This window comes from Rosa rugosa, chromosome 4 (assembly GCF_958449725.1).
Source record: "Rosa rugosa chromosome 4, drRosRugo1.1, whole genome shotgun sequence".
NCBI classification, from domain to species: Eukaryota; Viridiplantae; Streptophyta; class Magnoliopsida; order Rosales; family Rosaceae; genus Rosa; species Rosa rugosa.
The window spans coordinates 4,918,529-4,942,143 of NC_084823.1; the positions used below are offsets into that span (position 1 = coordinate 4,918,529).

At 39.9% G+C, this 23,615-nt stretch overlaps 3 protein-coding genes across 7 annotated transcripts; 1 reads left to right on the forward strand and 2 right to left on the reverse strand.

Moving 5' to 3' along the window:
* Nucleotides 1-2,071: 2,071 nt before the first annotated feature.
* Nucleotides 2,072-5,972, reverse strand: LOC133743020 (uncharacterized). 4 transcript variants are annotated; one of them, XR_009862860.1, is made up of 6 exons: nt 5,830-5,972; nt 5,145-5,712; nt 3,243-3,951; nt 3,028-3,166; nt 2,562-2,950; nt 2,072-2,379 (listed from the first exon to the last, which is right to left on the reverse strand). XR_009862860.1 is itself a non-coding variant. In XM_062170760.1 (6 exons), exons 3-5 carry the CDS (start codon nt 3,510-3,512, stop codon nt 2,786-2,788), a joined length of 567 nt encoding a protein of 188 aa, XP_062026744.1. In that variant the 5' UTR covers nt 3,513-3,951; nt 5,631-5,712; nt 5,830-5,961; the 3' UTR covers nt 2,074-2,379; nt 2,562-2,785. The 4 variants fall into 4 exon arrangements, 3 of the variants coding, with proteins under 3 accessions (XP_062026744.1, XP_062026743.1, XP_062026742.1); XM_062170760.1 differs by having other exon boundaries at nt 2,074-2,379; nt 3,035-3,166; nt 5,631-5,712; nt 5,830-5,961; XM_062170759.1 differs by having other exon boundaries at nt 2,074-2,379; nt 2,582-2,950; nt 3,035-3,166; nt 5,830-5,961.
* An 88-nt stretch (nt 5,973-6,060) lies between these two features.
* Nucleotides 6,061-9,974, forward strand: LOC133743013 (protein WHAT'S THIS FACTOR 1 homolog, chloroplastic). 2 transcript variants are annotated; one of them, XM_062170752.1, is made up of 3 exons: nt 6,061-7,433; nt 8,112-8,352; nt 9,247-9,974. In XM_062170752.1, the coding sequence occupies exon 1, from the start codon at nt 6,091-6,093 to the stop codon at nt 7,321-7,323; it is 1,233 nt and encodes a 410-aa protein (XP_062026736.1). In that variant the 5' UTR covers nt 6,061-6,090; the 3' UTR covers nt 7,324-7,433; nt 8,112-8,352; nt 9,247-9,974. The 2 variants fall into 2 exon arrangements, with proteins under 2 accessions (XP_062026736.1, XP_062026735.1); XM_062170751.1 differs by having other exon boundaries at nt 6,061-7,408.
* A 31-nt stretch (nt 9,975-10,005) lies between these two features.
* On the reverse strand, nt 10,006-13,433 carry LOC133743012 (uncharacterized). The gene is made up of 5 exons (XM_062170750.1): nt 13,065-13,433; nt 12,485-12,878; nt 11,101-12,379; nt 10,849-10,995; nt 10,006-10,750 (listed from the first exon to the last, which is right to left on the reverse strand). Exons 2-5 carry the CDS (start codon nt 12,536-12,538, stop codon nt 10,191-10,193), a joined length of 2,040 nt encoding a protein of 679 aa, XP_062026734.1. The 5' UTR covers nt 12,539-12,878; nt 13,065-13,433; the 3' UTR covers nt 10,006-10,190.
* Between the last annotated feature and the right edge of the window lie 10,182 nt (nt 13,434-23,615).

Below are 23,615 nucleotides of genomic sequence, written 5' to 3' on the forward strand. Positions count from 1 at the left end.
CAATGGGTCTCTACTCATATGTTGTGAGATTGAAGAATAGGAAAAGAACACAGAAAAAGGACAACATTTACTGGTGGGAAGGGAGGTAAGACGGGAACAAAGAAAGAGAAAAGAGAAGTTGGGCTTTTCTAACACGGACTTTGGGTTTTAAAGGAGAGGCTGGCCTAATTCTCATGTTCACCATTTCATTCTTGATTTAAGTCATTGGGCATGGATTTCGGGCCCAAGACCGAATCACGAATGACACTAAATCAATACACGAGCATTATGTGTTTCCGTAATCTTCCACACCACACCCACTTCTGCAAGCCCCAAGAGCGTAGTTGTGGCTTGGGTCCACATGCGTGGCATGAAGGTTCGATATGTAACTTCTTATCTTTCCAAATGTGGTTTGCTTGTGTATTTCAATTTTGGGGTTGACATGTGCGTACATCATGTCTTGTGATTTTTTGGGTATCAACACTTGTTAATTCTAGCTTTCTTTGGAAAAAACTTCTCGACAAATTCGGACTGATATGCACCTTCAAAAGTTTTTGGTACCAACTCACTTTTAGCTGGCAGTCCTAGAATCTTTGAAATGTCTCTTGTCGAGATCCTGAATTTCTTCTTTCCAAAGAAGAAGAGGTCCTTTTCATTTTTGTAGGCCTGCAGTAGGAGGGTAATGAAATCATCAGATTTCTTGGCTGACTTCTCCTCTATGTAGCCACCATGGAATAATGCATCGACAATTTTTCCAAATGGTGTCTGCCTAAGCAAATCTAATGTTCTTGGAGTCAGATTCTTCTTGTTATCTTTAATTGTGTTCAAGAAACTTATTAATGTGCACCTGTACTGCACATGTCCTGGTTTCACATGTCTCTTCCTCTTTGGCGCAGCTTCAGGTTTTTCTTCTACTTCTGCTTCCTTTTCAGAATCTTCTACTTGCTTTACTTTCTGTTTTTTGGTTTTTACTTTTGAATGCTTCTTCAAACCCTTCTTTGGTGATGGTTCTTCTTCTTCTTGTCTTTTTCTTTTTGATTTAAAACTCTTCTTCGAATTCTTCTTTCTCTTTATTGTTCGATCATCTTCTTCATCTTCTGATTCCACCTCTTGGTAGTCTTCATCATCATCGCTTGTTTCCTTTTCTTTTCTTTTTGGTCTTGCCATTTCTGATGTTTAAATTCTGTTGAAATATTTTAAAATAAGAAGGTTAGCATTGAGTTTGCAAGTTACATAACCAGTAACTTGGCCAACTAGTGATCTGGCCAGTGAAGTCACAGGCCATGTCAATGACAACGTTAGTGACATGATCAGTTACATGTTCAACTACTTGGTAGTTACATACATTGTAAGTGACATGATCAGTTACATGTTTAGTATTCTCAGTTACATGCTCAATTACATTCTCAGTTACATACATTGTAAGTTACATGGTCAGTTACATGACCAGTTACATGATCAGTTACATGAGGTTAACACACGTTGCCAAGGAGTTGGTCTTTTCCAGTGACTTATCTAGCCAATGACTTGTCTAGTGACCTGGCCAGTGACCTCACTAGCCAGTTTCATTATATGATCCTATAAAGTATGTATTTGAACTAGCAGCATTTCCATTTTAGTAAAGCATACAGCCTAAACAACATCACACACATTCATTATCTCCATATAAATGGCTATGTTACTGTCCATGTCTTTGTGTAGGTTTGAGCGGTTTTTGGAGATTTGAAATTCTGAATTATAATGTGGAGAAGATAAGCAGTAACCCGTGTTATTTCACTTCTAGTAAACTGCTAAAGAAACTGACGGTGGCAGTTTTGTAATTAAGTTGAACTCTAGTGGTAGGTTGTGAACATGTGACATTAATTATCATGGAGACATTTGTGGAGTTTAAATTATAATAAGACACTTCAAAATGACATTTTGGAGTGTTTGAGTTCATGTTCGGCCTAATTTGAATAAGTGGTCACAACCCCTAAATCTAAAAGCAGAGTAACTCTTTGAGCAATACTAATCAAAAACTTTTATGAGCATACAAAAGAATTCAATATTGTGAGAAAAGAAAATAAATTTATGAACATACAAAATATGACTTTCATAAAAATTGAATCATAGTACCTCCAAATTACCGATTTCATTAAAATCCTCTTTTGCATCAATTAATTCCTCTATTCCCATGGCTAAATTCACACATCTTCTTTTTCATCCCACAACCTCTCCATATAAGCTTGCTTCCTCTTGCAGCTCTCAATAGCGTTTCCCGCCATATCTTGTTTCAACATTGCTACATCTTGCCAATGCTCCACTGTGTTGATATGTTCTTCATCAGTGTCTGGATAGCCAAATTCGTCATACTCACTCTGCAACAAGTCTTCCCATTCCTTGAACCAAGCTGGATCATTCCTGCACATAGTAGCATACAACCTCACCCAATTATGAACTTTCTATACCCCAACATCAAAACAACCAGCATTGCAATCCACACATCATAAATCAATATAAATGCAAACCATATAACGCAAAAAAAATAAACTTAATCCAAAAATAATAGAGATAAATACAAATCTCTTCATTCACAATCATACCATATAAATGCAAATCATACATGCTCTTGTACTCTTCATTCACAATCTCTTCTACAATGGTTTTTAGGATTTGATTCGTAATATTTGCACCGGCCTCAGTAGCAGCTTTTTCGTTCCTTTCAGCTTCATTCACAATCTCTTCTACAATGTTTTTTAGTATTTGATCAGTAATATTTGCACCGGCCTCAGTAGCAGCTTTTTCGTTCCTTTAAGCTTTATCAGCCTCAGTAACAGCTTTTTCGTTCCTTTCCATTTGATCTGGTTCCTTTCCTTTTCTGCCCCTTTGCCTGTGCAGTAGCAGCATGCTTTGATGGAGGGTTCTCAAAGTCATCGTCGCTGTTTTCCTCGCCATGTTTGCTTTTATTGTTGTTGGCAACTGCATTATCAATCTGCAATAAAATATTTTTCAAGTTAGTATCATATTGCACAGTAGCAGAAGCACATACAATAGCAGACAGTAGCGTACCCATCACCTCTATTTCATCAACTTGCATTTTCTGCAATTCTTTTGTGAATTGAGGAAGACTCCACTTGACGCACCCTGGAGTCATTGCTTCTCTGCCTTCAATTTCAACAAGCATAGTACTCCTCTCGGATATCCAATACTATAACAAAAATAAAACAGATATAAGTAACACATAATTTAACTATACAGTATCAATAGTAGCAGTAGTGACTTACCGGGATTAATGTTACACATCTACTGATTTGCCTTGCTTTTCCCTTTGTAGCAGCTTGCAAACACAATAGCAAATAGTCACTAATAGCGGATGCCCAATTATATCCCTTCATTGTCTCAATATCCGTGATGCATTTCACGAAACTCCATCCTAAGGTTGACCCCGAGCTTGCAAACAGTAGCGTGATGAACAAATGCAGTAGCAACAACTTTGTCATGTTCTCTATCCACCCCGGAGCTTTTTCCCTTAACTGCTCATCAATACAGCTCATGATTCTTGCTTTTTTTTATCCTTTGGTCATTTGGAAAGAACCTTCGAACAAGAGGATGATCAGTCAGCTTATTAGGATCATCTATTGGGTTTGGCATCGTGATAGCTGATTTTCGGTTTGGCAAACCCTAAATGTATTGCACGTCCGATACACTTATTTCTGCCAACTTGTTTCCAAACTTAAATTTCTTCAAAGCCGGCATTGCACTAACCTATGCATCTCTCGATCTGATTTTGCAGCTGTGTTCTTAGTCATCAATCTCTTATCATAAGCTTCAATCAAGTTCCAAAATGGCGTCTTCTTCAACTCGGCTTTCAATCCCATCTTTTTTTCACGATTGAGCTGCTCATACACTTTATGAAGCACGTCGTGGAAGGCAATTTAACCACAGTAGCAAATGATAGTCTCAATGCTTTGCTTGATGTGTTCCCAATTTTTCCTTTATAGTATGAAGAACGGTGAATGTCATTTCATAATGAATGTTACTTGCAATTGGATTAGTTCTTGATGATTTATAGGGAACAAATTACTCTAACATTTCTTAATCAAAACTCATACCGTTATTCTGCTCGCTAATTCCTAACAATTTATTACTTATTGCTAATAATTGCTGGGTAAAGTCATAATATTACTCCAATACAATTGACACAGTAGCAGTATAGATTATAGAACACAGTAGCAGTATACAATTTAACCACATATTGACATATATATATATATATATATATATATATTATAGAACATTAACACAGTAGCAGTATATTTTGCTGAAAGTATATTAAGCCAAATGATACCAGCACTAACAGTGTTTGATGTGAAAATAAGTTTGATGTAGGTCACATACAGTGCACTCCCTACATTCTGTAATCCCTGATCTAATTGATGAACTACACTCCCATCTTAAAATCAGGCATTCAAAAGCAATTCCACAGTAGTTATGCACTGATTGGACCTCCAAAATGAACACAAACAGTAACAACATTGTATGAAATCTGCATCGGATTGTGAATCAGTGAATAACAATTAAAGAACACCAGGTTCTCCAAATATTTTCCAACAGAAAAATCGGATGCACTTCATATCCTTCAAAATAACCAAACAGACTCCGTAAAGCGTAGAACCTTCATATCCACCACCATACTCGTCAACACCTCCGCAATACCACAAGATCTCAATCTCCACCAAAACCAGCCATCATATCCAACTCTCAACACCAAAACACAACCAGCACAGAGACACAGTAGCAAGCAAACATGAAGCTCAATCAAACAACACAGAGAAACAGTAGCAAGCAAACAAGAAGCTCAATCAAACAACATAGAGAAACAGTAGCAAGCAAACAAGAAGCTTAATCAAACAACACAGAGACACAGTAGTTAATATACAAATCCTCGAAATCGATTATACAAATATTGATGTTTCAAGCTGAGTAAATCGAACTTTGGAGGTTTCGATTCTACTGCTACTTTCGATTTGCTCAGCTTTGGAGATTTAAATTCGATTCTACTGCTACTTTCGATTTGCTCAGCTTTCGAGGTTTCAATTGATTCTACTACTACTCCTACCTCATCTTTTCATATCCTAATTCGAAGAAACATATTCGAATGCAGCAAAATTGGAGTAAGAGCTTACCTTACCAACCTCCATTGGAGCCAGATTCAAGCTGAGTGCTACTGCTTCGGAGATCTTGCAGTGCGTTTTGGATCCAACGCTGGAGATTTTAGGGTTTCTGATTTGGATTTGGGCGTTTTGCATTTTGCGTTTTGGGATTTTTGGTTTCGGTCGTTGAGTATTATGCCCAGTGGCATGAGCGTAAATTGTAATGAAAACTAAGCATTTTAGTCATTTTCTATCAAAATTCGAAGCCAGACCTGCTTCATTTGGTTTTTGGCCTGAGCTTGTGTCATTATTTGTGTTTATATCTTTGGTTAGGTGCTACTATATAATTTTCTATTTGAATAAGTGGTCACAACCCCTAAATCTAAAAGCAGAGTCACTCTTTGAGCAATACTAATCAGAAACTTTGATGAGCATACAAAAGAATTCAATATTGTGAGAAAAGAATATAAATTTATGAACATACAAAATATGACTTTCATAAAGATTGAATCATAGTACCTCCAATTACCGATTTCATTAAAATCCTCTTTTGCATCAATTAATTCCTCTATTCCCGTGGCTGAATTCACACATCTTTATCCTGATACAAGAATAGATTAACAAAAAAAAAATTAAAGCAAATGAAGTTCGGAGTATGAAGTTATATAGAAGAAGTCTAGACCCAGAACGATAGGGAGCAAAACTATCGTTCACTTACAAAGTATAAGAACCTGGGCGAATAGAGTTGTGAAGGCTCCCGATCAGTAAGAGAGTGAACAGAAGAAGAAGAAGAAGGAGGAGGCAGAGCTAGCTAGGGTTCGATAGCGCTGTTCTATTTATACCGGACTCCCCGACTGGACTCATCTAACAATTACACAGCCCATTTTTTTTTTTTGGGCTTTTATTTAAGCCCAAGTTGCTTTATTAGTCGTCGTCTCTATTTCAAGTCTATTCCACAGTGGTAGCATAGTGTTGGAAAATGGCTTGGTGGCGCCTTCTTCTGACTCCCAAAACCTCAAAACCATCCTCCACAGGCAAAACCCTAAACCCTAATCAAACTCTCCTCTTCACCTCCCCATTCTCCACCTCCTTCCTCATCACCAAAACCCCGAAGAAATTCAAGAAGCGTCGCAGAAGCCAAGACAGCCCGCGAACCAAGCTGGTCCAGACCCAACCCAACCTCCTCCCCCACCTCGAACGCATCGTCACTCGCGACGCCCACTTCCGATTCCTCACCAAATCCAAAGAATACCTCTCGAAGCAGCCCCACCGCGTCCTCCGCCTCGACGACGCCGGCAAGCTCCACCGCGAGCTCGGCTTCCCCCGCGGCCGGAAGGTCTCCAAGTCCCTCCAGCGCCACCCCTTGATCTTCGAAACGTACCGGCACGACGACAATAAGCTGTGGATTGGATTCACGGAGCTCATGGAAGGTTTGATGGAAGAGGAGGTGGCGTTGATGGAGGCGATGGAAGGGGACAGAGTCAACAAGGTGAGGAAGTTACTGATGATGTCAGCGAATAAGCGGATTCCGTTGAGCAAGATTTATCACTGCAGGTTGTTGTTTGGGATTCCTGAAGATTTTCGGGACCGGGTGGCGAAGTATCCTGATTATTTCAGGGTTGTGGTTGAGGGTGATGGGAAGAGAGTGCTGGAATTGGTGAAATGGGATCCTTTGTTAGCAGTTAGTAGTTTAGAGAGGGAGTTTGTGGTGGATGAGGATAAGGTTAAGAGGGCTTTCAGGTTTCCTGTGAAGCATGGGAAAGATTTGGGTTTGGATGATGAGGATTCGAGGAAGTTGAACTTGTTGAATTCGCTTCCTTTGGTTTCGCCTTATTCAGACGGGTCGAGATTGGACCTGTGGACATTGGAAGCTGAGAAGTATAGGGTGGGAATTTTGCATGAATTTTTGAGCTTGACATTGGAGAAGAGGGCTTCCATACACCACATTGTGGAGTTCAAGGAGGAGTTTAGTTTGACTAAGCACACTTACCAGATGCTGTTTAAGCAGCCCAGGACGTTTTATCTTGCCGGGACTGAGATGAACTGGGTTGTTTTCTTGAAAGATGCATATGACCAGAATGGGGTTTTGATTGAGAAGGATCCCCAAGTGGAGTTCAATGAGAAGCTGTATAAGTATGCTGAAATGCAGGAAATGGAACCGGGTTATGATTCATCTCAGCAACTGATAAGAGGGAATACACAATGCGAGTGATTGTCTCGAATTCCAGGAACCTTGTTGGAGCTCCAATTTTCATGTTTTATTTCTGGTGGAGTAGCACTCTGGAGGAACCTTAAAGGTACAAGAAAATTGGTTGATCAGAGGTACCCTTGAGTCCTTGACATGACCGTATCTTGTTTGTGTGTTCTATTGCAAGATTTTAAGTCATAAGAAATGAGAAGCATGTGGTATGTATACTTTGACGGCACCTACAGAATCTAGGGTTACCTTGTCACATTGGTTATTGTATATGCTATTTGCTGGTACTAGCCTAGTGGTTGGCAACTAATATTGATGCACTTGATGATATTGAGCAACCAAAGGTCCTAGTCTAATCTCATTCTACATGAAGGTGTTTCAATTTAAGATAATGAAATAGCCTTCTATACCTGTAATTAGTGTATGTTGTTAATTTATGTCACAAAATATCAGTTGTGGCCTGAAGACAGCAACTCAGTTAATATGCAGGCTTTCTTGCATGTAATACATTTTATGTTGTCAACTCCAACAGAAGACCTACAAATACTTTATGACTCTGTCAATATTCTACCAAGTCCAAGTTTCCTTGGTGGCTGTGAATGCAGCTAGATCATTTATATTTACAGAAGTTCTAGCTTTTCAGAGATAAAAAAGCATGTTATCATCTCTTGTTGTGTATTCAGGTGCACTATATGTAGTTGGTATCTGTGTATATCGTATCCAGATGTGGTTGTCGACTTGTCGCACTGAGCTAAACTTTTTGCTGTCTGAATTTACGTTAACAATTTACATGGATTTTGCAGGTGGGAACTATCTTGCACATAAAACGTGGCAATGGTAGTTTTGGAGCACATCTCTTTTCCAAACAGCTCCTAACTATGTGCATTGCAAACTATGAGGTCTTAGGAAGCCAAGTTCAGCTAAATTTTAGAAGGGATCTTCCTGCGGTGCTCGGTTCTTTCACTTCAAAACAGTTGCCATATCTATCTGTCTCTTTTGATATGTTGCATTCTGCAAGATTTGGCCTTGATTGGGAGCAACGAGGTATCGGTCACAATTTATCTATCAGAATTTGCTCCTTCGTTTTTTTCTTGGTCAAAATTGCATCTTTGTTAGGTACCATTTCTTTTATAGGTTTCCATTTGTCCATGCTTAGTTGTATATCTGCAAAGTCAGTCATTATTGCGGAAATACAATACTTAAAAGCAGAATCAACAAATCTTTTCAAATGAGTTTGTTATCTGTCATTCCTCTTTGGATGTTGTTAAATTCTTGCAATTTTATTTTCACTTTCATTTATCCACCCAGATAGTTTCTCTTGTGTAGTAAATAATGTACTCTGGTTTTGTCACTTCCAAAAAGTGATCGAGTTATTTACTGAAAATTAAAGAGAATGTGGTTGAGTCACTATCACTGAAGCACTTTAATCAGGTGCAGATCGGATCACATAAATTCAAATGAAATGTATTCTAAGATAACATCACTACCAAATAGTAATGACATTTCTTTGATATTTAAGTGAGACGTATATTGTTTCATTTCTATTTCTGAGTTCTACAGTTATCATGAACATTCTCCAATTGATGCCATTCAGTATCTAGATTCTATTAGTGTCGTCACAAAATATAAAATGCCTTGCACAGTTGCACCATAAAAGGAATTTAGATAAAGCCGTTTACATGAAAAGTGGGTATGCAAATCCTACTGCATTGTTTGGGTACAAATTGAAATTGATGTGGAAAAATATAGTGGAGTGGCACTCTTGAGGAACCTTGGAGCCTACAAGAAAAATTGGTGGATCAGACGTATCTTGGTGACCCTTGAGTCCTTCACATGACTGTATCTTGCTTTTGTTTTCTGTTGGAGGATTTTAAGTCAAAAAAGTATGAGGATTGTTTATTTGTTATTGATTATTCAATTTACTTGGTACTTCTGTAGATGATGGTGTGTAAAAAAAACTGTACCTTAGAGCTTCAAGTTGCGACAGGAGTTTTCATGTCTTTCCTTTAAGTGGTGCAAGAATGAACGATGATGAGATGATCATATATGGAAGGATCAACCCGGAAGCATGAGCACCAGGGCTTACTGATATACTAAGGAACACAGATTTACTAAAAACAGAGCTTTTCGATCTTCCTCCCACTTTCAAGTAAATCCATTTTCTTTTGTAGGTTTCATGTACTTTAATAATACAATGAAATTTAGCTCCAAAGTGATCTTTTAAGCTTGGAGCCTTGTAGAGTATCTTAATGAACGTAGTAATTTGATATGACCTCATCAGGCTTAGGTTTTGGCTTATAGATTCATGGTCAATATTCCTAAAGGTCGAAAGTTAAAACTTCACAAACTATTTTGTCGTTCTGGGTCAGACATCGCATAAAGATGATATCGTTGGAAGATAAGGCTAGAGATTTTACTGTTGTTTCCGAGCATTATATTGTTCCTTCCATGTCTTTCCACGTCAAAGGATCTCCCTTTTAAGGGACATAATTGATGTGGCTGGTCATCTGCTGCTTATAATTTAGCCTGATCTGGCTCTCACTCATTTGTCAAGCTCTTGCTCTTTCACCGTTTAATACTAGAATTATGACAGACTTCTACAAAATCTTATGTACTTGAGGTCCAAAGTTATGTGGCCTTGGGAGTAGTGAAATTCTTCTATACAACCGTTGCTCGTACTAAACAGATAATAGCAAATTCGAAAAAAAAAAACTGCAGCCTGCACCATATTATTAACTGACGGGCAAAAACTGATTACATGAAACCACCAGGTTTTGTATAGCTCTACAGACTGTAAGTGAAACACATAGGAAGGGAGAGACCCCTCCTAGAATGTTTGTGTGCACCAAATTTTGTGCAAGGTCCCTAAAACGAAAAAGCTTCTAATGGGATGAAGAAGGAAACACAGCTGATGACTCTTTGGCTTCGCTCTTGGACTTCAGCATTCTCTTGTGTCCAACACTTGCCATGGCAGAGCTCTTGTGACCGCGGTTTGGAAATGTTCGAGTTTTCTTTGGTGATATGGAATCAGACCTTTTTTTGGTAAATGAGAAACTTTGAGTAAGCTTCTTACCTGTTTTTCGGCGAGGGTTCCATCCGGATTTTCCTAATGCAGCTTTGGCTACACTATCTGTAACTGCCTCCCTCGCTCGTGGTGGCTTGATGGCTTGCTTGTTCAGGAAGACTAGCTTTGGGAGAAGACTTATAATAGTTTTGCGCAGCTGCTCATCGCCAATGTTGTTCTGGATCGGATTGCCTAATAGATTCAGACCCTGTAGCGAGTTGTAGTTAGCAACAAGCTGGCCAAGTGCCTTTGTTGTTGTTATCTTGTTGAAGCTCAGGTCCAGAACTGTTAGCTTCAATAGCCTGTGTAGACCTTCAACATCACTGATCTTGTTCCCAGCAAGATAGAGCTCCTTAAGTATGCTACAGCTTGATAACCCTGGCATCATTAAATCCACAATGAGTCAGTGATCAGTTTGAATGATATTTTCAAAGATAAAATTGGTGGTTGTAAAACCGGTCTGATTGGTTTATTACCGCGTCCAATTCTAGAAATCCGATTGTAACTGAGGTTTAGTACTCGCAAATGGGTTAATTCTCTCAGTCCTTCAATGGAGCTGATCTTGTTTTTGGACAAATCAAGTGTGTGAAGGCTCTTTGGCAGCGATCCTGGAGTGATGTGAACTGCAAAATTCAGAAGAAAAGTTAACACAAAGCTCAATAAGTTAGCTCAAGACATATTTTAAAGTTATAACTTCGATCTTTTGTTCCCTTTCTGCTATAGCATACCTATGAAGTTGTTTGACAAGTTAACGGATCGAAGGCTGCAGAAGCATGAAATGATAGGGATGGCTTTTAAGCCCATACCAGAGATGTGAGCCACTGTTGACGAAGAATTTAGAGTCTGGATTACGGTATTAGCATGCAATGTATCCTCTGAAAGGTTGGCATCGGGACCTCGAGTGAAGTAAGTTGAGCTTCTTGATCCAGGAGTTTGAGGAGAGGGCGGGGTTTGTGGAGTGACGACTCCATCATCTTTATCTTCGTTAGATGGAAGTGAGGAGGGTGTTGTGTCGAGATCTTTCATCCAGTCTAACACTCTCGAAGATGAGGATGCTTCTGTTGAGAATGCAACCCATTGGTTCTGAGGCCATAAGGATGAGGATCTAATTTGAAAACCAGTCCAGCTCTGGTCATCATTCACGATGTTCTTCCCTTTGTCTACAGATTTAAAGGACAGAGGTGATTCCATCTTTTCGAATTGCATAACTCTGTTTGGTTCAAGCGTATCCGAAGAGTACCCGCCTTGCTTATTCAATTTAATTTTGTTGGGAAGTGTCTTTGGTGTCGTTGCAGTGGATGATGATTTGTGCAGGTTCCGATGGCTCCAAAGAAACAACTTCCACCACAATCTTCTGCTTCTAGAAGGCAAAACTTGGCTTGAAGAATGCTTCTTGAGCATCACCTTATCAGCACTGAAATGGCTTCCCACAGAAGCAGGGCTTCCAGGATTAACATCCTTCCTTACACTTTCATCCAATTCCTGCAATTGTTCAAAAGACTGTGTCTTCCAAACACGCAACTTAGACTGCATGTTTCCATCCACCTTATGAGTCTCCAAATTCGAGCAAGACCGAGTTAGCTTTCTTGAACCCCAAAACTCTGCTTTCACAACCCCAGGATCACTAAGATGCCCACTTTCTAGTCTATCCACACCCCTCCCAGAGTCCTTATCAGATTCACAGCAATCCATCTTCCTTAATGAGACCTCTTCCCCCGCATTGGTTTCACTGACCTGAAGATCAGAGCCATTAGAGTTGATGGAGCTCTCTCCATGCTCATCTTCAGCTTCATAGGCTGCTTCACGTAACCCAATAAGGCTATCAGGACTCTTCACCTTGTCCTTGATATGTTTCTTGTCAACACCATAAGGGATAAAGGCTCCGAAAGATTTCAAAGGCTTCAACCCATTAACTTCCACAGTTTTCACAGGTTGTTGTTGAAGCCTGAGTTGCAGGGTCCTAATTGCCTTGTCCACTTCACCTGCTTTTGCAGATTCACCATCTCCCTAGAAAGTTACACATGAAAATTGACCAAATCACAGAGTTTCAGGGAAAAAAAAAAAAAAAACACCAAATGCATAAAGGAACCAACTAGATTCTGAAATTCTCACCTTAACCTTCTTCTTCTTCCTAACAATTAGAGAGAAGCAACTAATTTTTGCCATTCTGAATATGATAAACTCCTGAATCCTCAAGATCAAACAAAGCTTTGGTATTCTCCTAGTCTTTGATTTGTTGATGTTTTCTTCCAAGGTCAAGCTCGCATCTCCAAACTAAAGGTCTGATTGCTTTGAGGCTGCACCACTAAAAACTCGATCACATTGGATCAGGGGTTAACCATTATCAATGGGGAGGCACCAAACAATTAACAGAGGCCAATCGAAACCGGAAAACCGAAGACCAAGGCCAGCTCTTCCGGCTCCTGAGAATTTGTGATTGTCGGCCAGAGTTGTATCTGCTGCAGCTTCTCTCCAGAAGCTTTGAGATAATGTGTTTGTTGAAACCCTTCAAAAACCCAACAAAACAAACGTGTCAGAACTCAAAACCCATTTTCAGAAACATTTCGAAACCCCCCAGAAAACCAGGCAAGACATGAACCTTTTGTGCAGAAAACAACAAACCCATCTCAATTAGCATCCAAAAACCTTAGCATACAACATGTGAGGATTAGTTTTCTTATATTGTAATTACCTGCCAGATTGCCAAAGTAGCTATACTGTAACTGTATTGGTTTCAAAAGTGACCCTTTTTTGCAACGAGATTTCAAAATGTGAAGGAGAGAGAGGTGATAACGGTGGTGGAGGGCAATATATTTACTCTCCACACCTGACACCACGACGAAAATCGAAAGAGTTCGACTCACGTCCTCCTCCTCCTCTCTAGTTCTATGCCCCCTCGAGGAAACCTTTCTTTTGAATACAAAGGGGAGAGACAGAGGCCTCTAGTCTCTACATCAAAGCAGAGAAAATTTGCCACCGAGGAATGTTCTTGAAGCGAAGAATGAGAGGTGGGTTTTTTGGTTGAGTTGGAGAGAGGTGTATAAACCACAGGAATGGAGGGGACTAGAAATAGGGAGACTTTATTTTAGAAGAGGCACAGAAGAAAAGGACACAGAAACGCGCCTCTTACACGGAATTTGTAAAATGATATAGAATAACAATAATTAACCTGCCATATATTATAATATGACTTGGATTTTCTCTTTCTTCGATGATGAAGATGAATTAGATATTCTTTCGAAAAAAGTATTGTATATAATCTTATTCTATAGCCTTTTTGTACAAAAATTGGGTGGCTTTTCTAACTAGGTAGGATATTTCATCATGTTGAGGTATCTGATTTGAATTCTGAATCTAGAGGTGGGCTAGTGCTACAGGCAAGCCTTCTTTTTCATACGGGTGATTCACTGAGCTTTAACACGCCCGGGAGTTCGAATTTATGTTCAGAATTTAAATCAGATTAAAATTTAAATTTGCCATCAGGATATGTCAGAATTAAAATTTAGGATTTGGGTTCAATCCAAAACTAACACGGACTTGGGCTTTGTATCTTTAATTTTTGTTTTGTAACCATTTGGAGGGTGTATTGTATTCAGATTTATGTATATTTTATTTAGGAAAATATGTAAGGGTGGGGTGGGTTAAGGGTTTTAAAAAAAAAAAAATGTATATTTTATTTAGGAAAATTTTTAACAACAGCACCCGACAAATGACTCACTTCAAAGTTCGGTACATTTTCTTTCAAACAAATCAAAACGGTACGTGAACTTATAATCTCGATCGAAAATATGTACATGTCGTTACATTAACCGTTAGTCAATGCGATTTTGGTCAAATTTAGAAGGGCAAATTTATTTTTTCAAGAATTGATAAAGAAGACAATAAAAAAAAAAAAGGAATCAACTCTCTCTCCCCCCGTCTGTAACATATTTTGATGATGCTCGGAGCTGCTCAATTCTCCATCGCTTGAGTATCGTTTTCTCGATCCTAAATACTCGCCCGGTTGTTTCTTCTTCTTCTCCTCACACCGTGGACTCAAATTGATCTGCAGCCTCTTCAAACAAGATTTTCTCCACTAAAACCTAAACCCAAATTGGATACCCACAATTCATAGAGTTTCAAGTTTTGGGTGATATGTAATTTGAGATTTTTAGGTTCAATTTTGTTTCCCTGACATGTGTGTGCAATTGAGTTTGCTGGGATTGTTTGTTGAGTTGCCGAAGTCGGGTTGTTTGAGGAGGGAGGAGATTTCGAAGGATGTGGGGGGTCGTTGATGTCACGCCCCGAATTTTGAATAATAAATTCAAATCCGAAACATGAATAATTACAATTACAAAATCCAAATCTCGAAACTTCGAGTTCATTATTACAATTCACTCTCACAAGCAATATTGTAAAGCTCAAATGAGCATAACACACCTCACAACGTACAATTGCTGTAAAACTCTAACAATTGCTCTAACCGCACGATCACCGTCCTGGTTCTCCTGTCCTGTAGGATTACCCGCTACACAATTTGAATAGTGTACCGGGAGTTGCAACAACACAAAACCCGGTAAGCTTTTGACAGCTAGTATGAGTAAACAAGAAAGAACTGTTGATTTATTAAATTACAAGACCACCACAAACCCACGTTACTTTCTCACTCTCATATATATATATATAGACACTTATGAGTTACTCTCAATTTCCCCCATAAGGTCACTCAATATTTGGCAGACAGACTAGAGCTCTAACTGATCGTTTCCACCTACCCGGCGCGAGAGCGTGGTTCACGATTTAATACTATTCAGTTCCACCTACCCGGCGCGAGAGCGTGGTTCGCTGATAGTATGCCATGGTCACCCCGTGACCTATTGATCTTCCACAGATCACAACAATTTATTGTTCCTCAACAATAAAACTCAACATCTCTCTCAATATATTGTTTCACAACAATAAACTCAATACCCCTCACAATATATTGTTTCTCAACAATAAACTCAATACCCCTCACAATATATTGTTTCTCAACAATAAACTCAACACAACTCCAACAATACATATTATTTCACGTAATAATATATATACAGACATTCACACAGGAATGTCTAATACACCAACAATAGTTCATATGATTGCAAAATAAAGCAATTAAATATATTGGGTTCGTAATATGAACCACGTGAGGTTTACTCACCTCCAATTCCAGCTGCGTCTTTTAAAAGCCACATATCCATCTGAATCGTCCACCAACTCGATTCGTCAATCACCTAATCAGATACTATCTTGACTTAGTAAATTACTCATAAACCACACATATACTGAAATCCAACGGTCGGATTCTAATTATATGATGATCCGACGGTCGAATCTTAATTTAATGATGATCCAACGGTCAGATCCTCACGGATCGCCCTTAGGATCATCCTCCAAAATTATAATGAAGATCCAACGGTCAGATCTTCTCGAATCATCCTTACAAACATCTCCACAAAATTATATGAAAATCTGACGGTCGGATTCTCACGAATCGCCTTCCGAATCACCATTTCTCAATTATACGAAGATCCAACGGTCGGATCTTCGCCCATGACCACACAAAGCCACTGGGACAGTCATAAGATCATCATATCAAAACTACAAGTCCATCTGACGGTCCTAACTTCACATATCACAAATCTAACGATCGAAATCGATCGAAACTTAAAAATTCATAACTTCATCATACGATATCCAAAAATTGCGCATAATATATCAAAATGATCGTATTGAAATATAGAATCTGAAAATGTACAGAAACCATATTTTTGATCCCCGGAGGTGGCCGGAAAGGGCCGCCGGAGTTAGTGGCAGAGCCGCCGCCGACCACCACCAATGGTGTCGGGGCCGGGCTGCTCTTCTTCCTTTCATCATGCTTAACAACTTTCATAACTAGCACGAAGTCTGAAAATGACCGGAAGGGGTCGAAAATTACCTTGAACAGTATGAAGGTGGCCGGAATTTTCCAGAAACCGGCGAGAAACTGCAGAAAACGGCGAGCTCCAATTCGACGTAAAAACGTCAATTTAAGGCTTCGATTCCTTCTGAAGAGTTGTTAAGAAACTCAAGAAGAACTCACTGGTTCAAGAATCACAGAAAAATATGGTCTGTAGCTCGAGATATACCGATCGAAAGCTTCGGTGGTCGGAAAAATTCCAGAATTTTGCAGAATCCGGCAAGGCTCGATTTCGACGTCAAAGCTTCAATTTCAGGCCTCGATGCCTTCTAGAGAGTTGTTAATAACATCAAGGGGAACCCACTGGAAAAAGAATCAATCAAAACGATGCACTACAGCTCGAGATATACCGATCGAAAGATTTTCGTTTCGGATTGAAAACTTACCGAGCTCCGACGAACGTGAAACCGGTCACTCTAGGTGCAATCCTCCTAGTATGATGATCAGCAGGTTGAGGGGAGTTCATGGAGCCAAGGATCGGAAGTTTTGGTGGCCGGAGCTAGGAGAAAACCGGCGTTGACCAAAATCGAGCTTAAATCGGACCGGGCTTGCCGCCGCCGCTACAGGCCGCACCGCCGTGAAAGGCTGCCACAGACAGGTGCGCAAGGACCATACGAAGCCAATGGAAGAAGTTTGGTGAGGATCGGTGGCCGGAGGAGGAAGAAATCGTCGATCGAAGTTTTGGAGGCGATTTCCGGCGGGGAACTAAAATCGCAGCAGATTTTCCAATTTTGGAAAAATCTGTTTTTATTTTTGGAAATTTCCAAAAATGGAAGCTTTATACTAAATTGGAAACTTTTTCAAAAAATCATAACTAATTCATACGAACTCCGATTTTTGCGTTCCGCATATGCACGCGATCGTATCCACGAGCTCTACAACTTTCATGAAGAAAGTTTTCCCAAATTTTGAACGTATAAAAAGTCAACTTTCGCGAGCCCCTAAATAACGTTCGTTTTTTCGAAAATTAATCGTTCGAACTAATTCCACAACTTCTCCGAGCCTCGTACTCGCTCCCACTATCGTGAAATCATTTCTAAAAATCCACGGAATTTAATTTGGATTTTTCGGGGTATTACAATCTACCCTCCTTAAAGAAATTTCGTCCCGAAATTTAAGCGTAAGTCAATTCCTCTCAATTAAGGTTGACCTAATCATCGAATCTCTATCATTCCCAAAGTTGTAGTAATCTTCAAAGCCACAGCCCTTTGTATAAAAATACATTCCTATGGCCACTAAATCCTTTCGTCACGATGTAAATTCACAAAACAACTGCTCAACATCACTCCACATCAATTACACTAAATCATCACGTGGATCATCACAGAGATCATCACTTAGATCTTCACAGAGATTATCTCATAGATCCTCACATAGATCATCACCCTGTACTGGCATACAAGCACAGTAAAGACTCCCACAAAGCGTTTCGCTACTCCATTAGCATCACGGTAAATCTCTATAGTAAAACTTAAGCATGCACTATTCTACACAACAATAGAGATGCATCACTCAAAACAAATCATCCCCAAAAGTACACCAATAAAATATGTCACCCAGTGATGATGACGTGGGCTTGCTCAATCCTTGGGCTAAGCATTAGGGCTGGCCAATTGGGCCGAAGAAACCGAACCATCCACATTTCGAACCGGCCCGAACCAATTTGGGTTTAACATTTGGGCCTACCAATCGGGCCGAACAGAATGCATTTTGAATAGGCCCAACCAATTTGGGCTTACTATTTGGGCCTACCAATCGGCCCACCGACTTCCAGCTCGGCTACGGTATGAAATTGTACATACCGTAGGTATACCGTATATATGTATGCATACCGTACAGACCGTATATACGTATGCATATCGTACAACTGTATATACGTATGCATACCGTACAGACCATATATACGTATGTATACCGTACATACCGTATATACGTCCGTATATCAAGCATATACGAGATCCAAAAATATTTGTAAGAGGTAAGGTTCGAACTCCCGACCTCGAACACAAAGGTTTTGCTCCCAACCACTGAAGCAAGAGCTGCCTTCATTAATATATGCTCACGTGTTATATTTATTATGTCATAAGCGACATAAATAAAATAACGGGGGAGGCAAGGTTCGAAACCTCAACCTGCTGCACGAAACCTTTGTCCCCAGCCACTGGAGCACAAGCTGTGCTTAATATAATGTGTACAAATTTTATACTTATTATGTCATAAACGAACATAATAAAAATAAACGAGAGGCGAGATTCGAACCTCAGACCTCTTGTACACGAACTTTACACTCAACCACTCGAGCACGGCTGCTCACGTTATTATCCATACCAATCCTTTTATTTAACCAACTGTTTCAACTGTTTCAACAATTCGGCCCAAAACATCCAAGACTGTTTCAGAAACGCGGCCCATCATGTCCAAAACTGTTTCTGAAACTCGGCCCATCAGGCCTCCTCCCACAGCTACAGTGATGCCTTGATCCGAGACAGGCCCAAGTACGGCCCACTTGTGTCACGGCTTATCCCTTCCGTGATTTACGGCAGTCAAATCTGCTTTCGGCTACAGCTGTCTGCCACAGCGCCTCGAGATTCCCTCGGTCCCCTTACACGCTCAACACGCGCCAACAGCTTTTCCGGGTTTCGGGGCGACTTTAATCCAACGCGTGGATTCAAATTCTGTGATCGTTCATCCAACGGTGGAGATCTGCTCACCTTGTTCTATAAATAGGTGCATTCTGGAGACGCGACTGTTCATTCCAAAGGAAAAGAAATTTTCTTCCGAGCTCAAGCCTTTCTCTCTCAACTCTTCAGCCTTTCTCTTCTCAAATCCCCAGTTTTTCACTCTCAAATCTTCAATCCTTCTCTCTCAGATCTTTTCTTCCATTTGAATATTCGATCTCTTCTTTCCTCTGAACTTTCAGATCTCCAATACCCCTTCATCGACCTTAATCCTTCTAAGGTCAATCTCCCACAAACACTCAACAACTTCGTTCTTCAATTTACACTTCCTCTCAACTCATCACCATGGAACCACGAACTCTGCAACTAATGGAGCTACAAACCCAGCAACAAATCGAGGATGGAGGAAACAACCAAGCAGCCGGGAGTAGTGCCAACACAGATTTCTGGCGAAGCCGTGCCAGGTGGGTTCCTACTCCAGATCAAATAAGGATCCTCAGGGATCTTTACTACGACAAGGGAGTTAAGACCCCAACTACAGAGCAGATTCACGAGATCTGTCTCCAGCTGCAACAGTATGGACAGGTTGAGGGCAAGAACATTTATTTTTGGTTTCAGAATGTCAGGGCTCGAGAGAAGCAGATGAAGAGGTGCAATCAGGCTGCTCAAGTGCCCATGGGAACTAGTTCTCCTGGTACTGGTGGATCCATTGATCTCAATTTTGGGTCCACTGGTTCTACTGGTGCTGGTGGATCCATCGACATCAATTTTGGGCCAGCTGGTGGATCCATTGACATCAATTTTGGGTCCACTAGTTCTACTGATGATGGTAGATCCATTAATCTCAACTTTGGTTCCACCGATTCTACTGGTAATGAAGGATTTCTTGATTTAAATTTTGTTTCATATTCTTCCTCACACTTCAACACTAATACCAGTACAACTCTTTTGGCACAACAGGAGGACAAACATCCCTGCAACAACGAGGAGGAGATCACCAGGAGGTTGAAACTCTTCCTCTGTTCCCCGTGCACGGCGAGGACGTCTTTGGTAACCCGAAGACTACTTCCGAGGAAGGTAGCGCATTTGGTTACTATTCTGGTGGCTCAGGCGGTTACAACCGTGGATCTCCAGTTTCTCTTGAGCTCAGCCTCAACCCATCCGGAGCTACTAATTAGGCTTAGTATAGCGTAGTTCCAATTTCCTTTTTGTAATATTAAATCAATAAGATGGTGTGCATGTTTTCTTTTCTTTTTGTTTAACCAACAACAACACCAAGGATCGAACCTTGGTCACCCAATACTATTTTCAAAACCATAAACAACTCTACTGCACACATCAATCATAATGATTTATCACAAACAATCAATTAAGTTGCATAGGGGTCTAGCTAGCATCCTTAGAGTCAAACCAAACACAAACAATTTTGTCGTTAGAATTAGGGTTTAATAAAGCTAAACACATCCTGAGATGGCTAGGAAAAACCCACATCCTTAGAGTTACTCATACAAATCTTATAAAATCTCAACCATTTCCTCTATTAATTTCTCCATTAAACTTACCACAATTCATACCCTATGAATTTACGATTTAGAAACCGAATCAAACTCCATATCGCATAGTAATTCACTTGAACCACTATGGATACCCAACAATGTCACTACAATCAATACCCAAAATTGCACTTAACCATTTCTCCTAAAATCCATCACCACAGAAACACACCCTCATCTAATAACATTTACAGAGAGTTGACTCTAAATCTCCCAATTAATTACCGACCAAGATCAAATTCCATTTCAAAACTTTAAGTGTCCCGCCTACTTAAACTTAAAACACAACAACCTCAAATTCACTTCAGTCCAACTCCATACTACGATCCAAAACTTAAGAAAACTAGTTCACAAAATCAATTTCCTTCACTTAAATAAAACTATGTCCACAAGTCATAGTCAGGTCAACAGACCAAGGTGTCCAAACGGAGAATTTCCAATCCCTGTTTACAGGTGTCCTACCACTTAGAATACAATCAAGATAAAGCCTAGCTTTATCTAGCCCCCATAAAATTCCTTGTCACACAAACTACCACTAAAGCACTACCAGCACTGCCACACAAGCACTACTACACAAGCTGCCTATCACATAAGCATTGCTACGAAAGCTGCTACAAAATCATTACTGGCACTGCCACAAACGCTGCCATATGCACAAGTCTACTATAGACATCAGGGAAAAACCCATACCTTTACTCATAACTTTTCCTTCTAAAAGTTCATCACGTTGTGTATATAGCGTCACTACAAAACCTTCTCAATCTATACTAATAACTCAATCTCACACAAGATTAGCATAGTTATCTCAAAGCCACTTTAAACACATCACCCATGCCAATTACCAAAACCCCACTAAGACATCTCGTTACAAAACAAGATATCTATTATTTGACATGTATATCTCATCCAAAAACATATGTACGTCCAACTTAAGAAGGCAAACTTTCTATCCATTAATACTCGTATCCACACTAGGTATGTGCATAGGTCCACATCATGCCTTCAACCAAACACTTCAACATCCAAAAGAACCTCACTTCCATAAAACAATCCTCGTTGACTTAACAGAGTTGAATCAAGAGGTTCCTATTCCTCAAGGATTGTAACTCGCGGCCACTGAACTTATTCCCATACGAACCTACAAGACAACTGTAAGGTTCTAAGTACAACCCCTTCGAATATCCATCACCTAAGGAGTATAGTATGCTTGGCTAATACATGTATAACACTTAAAACACAGTATAAGTCAAATACAAATTCATATTAACCAAGTCAATACTATAGGGAAGGTATTCACGTTCCTAAAACGACCTAGCGGTCTAAACAACTCCCAACACTCACGCATACCCAATGACTTAGCCAATACCGAAGAGCACACGATGGGGATCCGCTGCAGACGGGCCATCACTCGGAAGGTATTGACACATCACCAAATATGCACCTTACGCTCTGATACCAAACTGTCACGCCCCGAATTTTGAATAATAAATTCAAATCCGAAACATGAATAATTACAATTACAAAATCCAAATCTCGAAACTTCGAGTTCATTATTACAATTCACTCTCACAAGCAATATTGTAAAGCTCAAATGAGCATAACACACCTCACAACGTACAATTGCTGTAAAACTCTAACAATTGCTCTAACCGCACGATCACCGTCCTGGTTCTCCTGTCCTGTAGGATTACCCGCTACACAATTTGAATAGTGTACCGGGAGTTGCAACAACACAAAACCCGGTAAGCTTTTGACAGCTAGTATGAGTAAACAAGAAAGAACTGTTGATTTATTAAATTACAAGACCACCACAAACCCACGTTACTTTCTCACTCTCATATATATATATATAGACACTTATGAGTTACTCTCAATTTCCCCCATAAGGTCACTCAATATTTGGCAGACAGACTAGAGCTCTAACTGATCGTTTCCACCTACCCGGCGCGAGAGCGTGGTTCACGATTTAATACTATTCAGTTCCACCTACCCGGCGCGAGAGCGTGGTTCGCTGATAGTATGCCATGGTCACCCCGTGACCTATTGATCTTCCACAGATCACAACAATTTATTGTTCCTCAACAATAAAACTCAACATCTCTCTCAATATATTGTTTCACAACAATAAACTCAATACCCCTCACAATATATTGTTTCTCAACAATAAACTCAATACCCCTCACAATATATTGTTTCTCAACAATAAACTCAACACAACTCCAACAATACATATTATTTCACGTAATAATATATATACAGACATTCACACAGGAATGTCTAATACACCAACAATAGTTCATATGATTGCAAAATAAAGCAATTAAATATATTGGGTTCGTAATATGAACCACGTGAGGTTTACTCACCTCCAATTCCAGCTGCGTCTTTTAAAAGCCACATATCCATCTGAATCGTCCACCAACTCGATTCGTCAATCACCTAATCAGATACTATCTTGACTTAGTAAATTACTCATAAACCACACATATACTGAAATCCAACGGTCGGATTCTAATTATATGATGATCCGACGGTCGAATCTTAATTTAATGATGATCCAACGGTCAGATCCTCACGGATCGCCCTTAGGATCATCCTCCAAAATTATAATGAAGATCCAACGGTCAGATCTTCTCGAATCATCCTTACAAACATCTCCACAAAATTATATGAAAATCTGACGGTCGGATTCTCACGAATCGCCTTCCGAATCACCATTTCTCAATTATACGAAGATCCAACGGTCGGATCTTCGCCCATGACCACACAAAGCCACTGGGACAGTCATAAGATCATCATATCAAAACTACAAGTCCATCTGACGGTCCTAACTTCACATATCACAAATCTAACGATCGAAATCGATCGAAACTTAAAAATTCATAACTTCATCATACGATATCCAAAAATTGCGCATAATATATCAAAATGATCGTATTGAAATATAGAATCTGAAAATGTACAGAAACCATATTTTTGATCCCCGGAGGTGGCCGGAAAGGGCCGCCGGAGTTAGTGGCAGAGCCGCCGCCGAC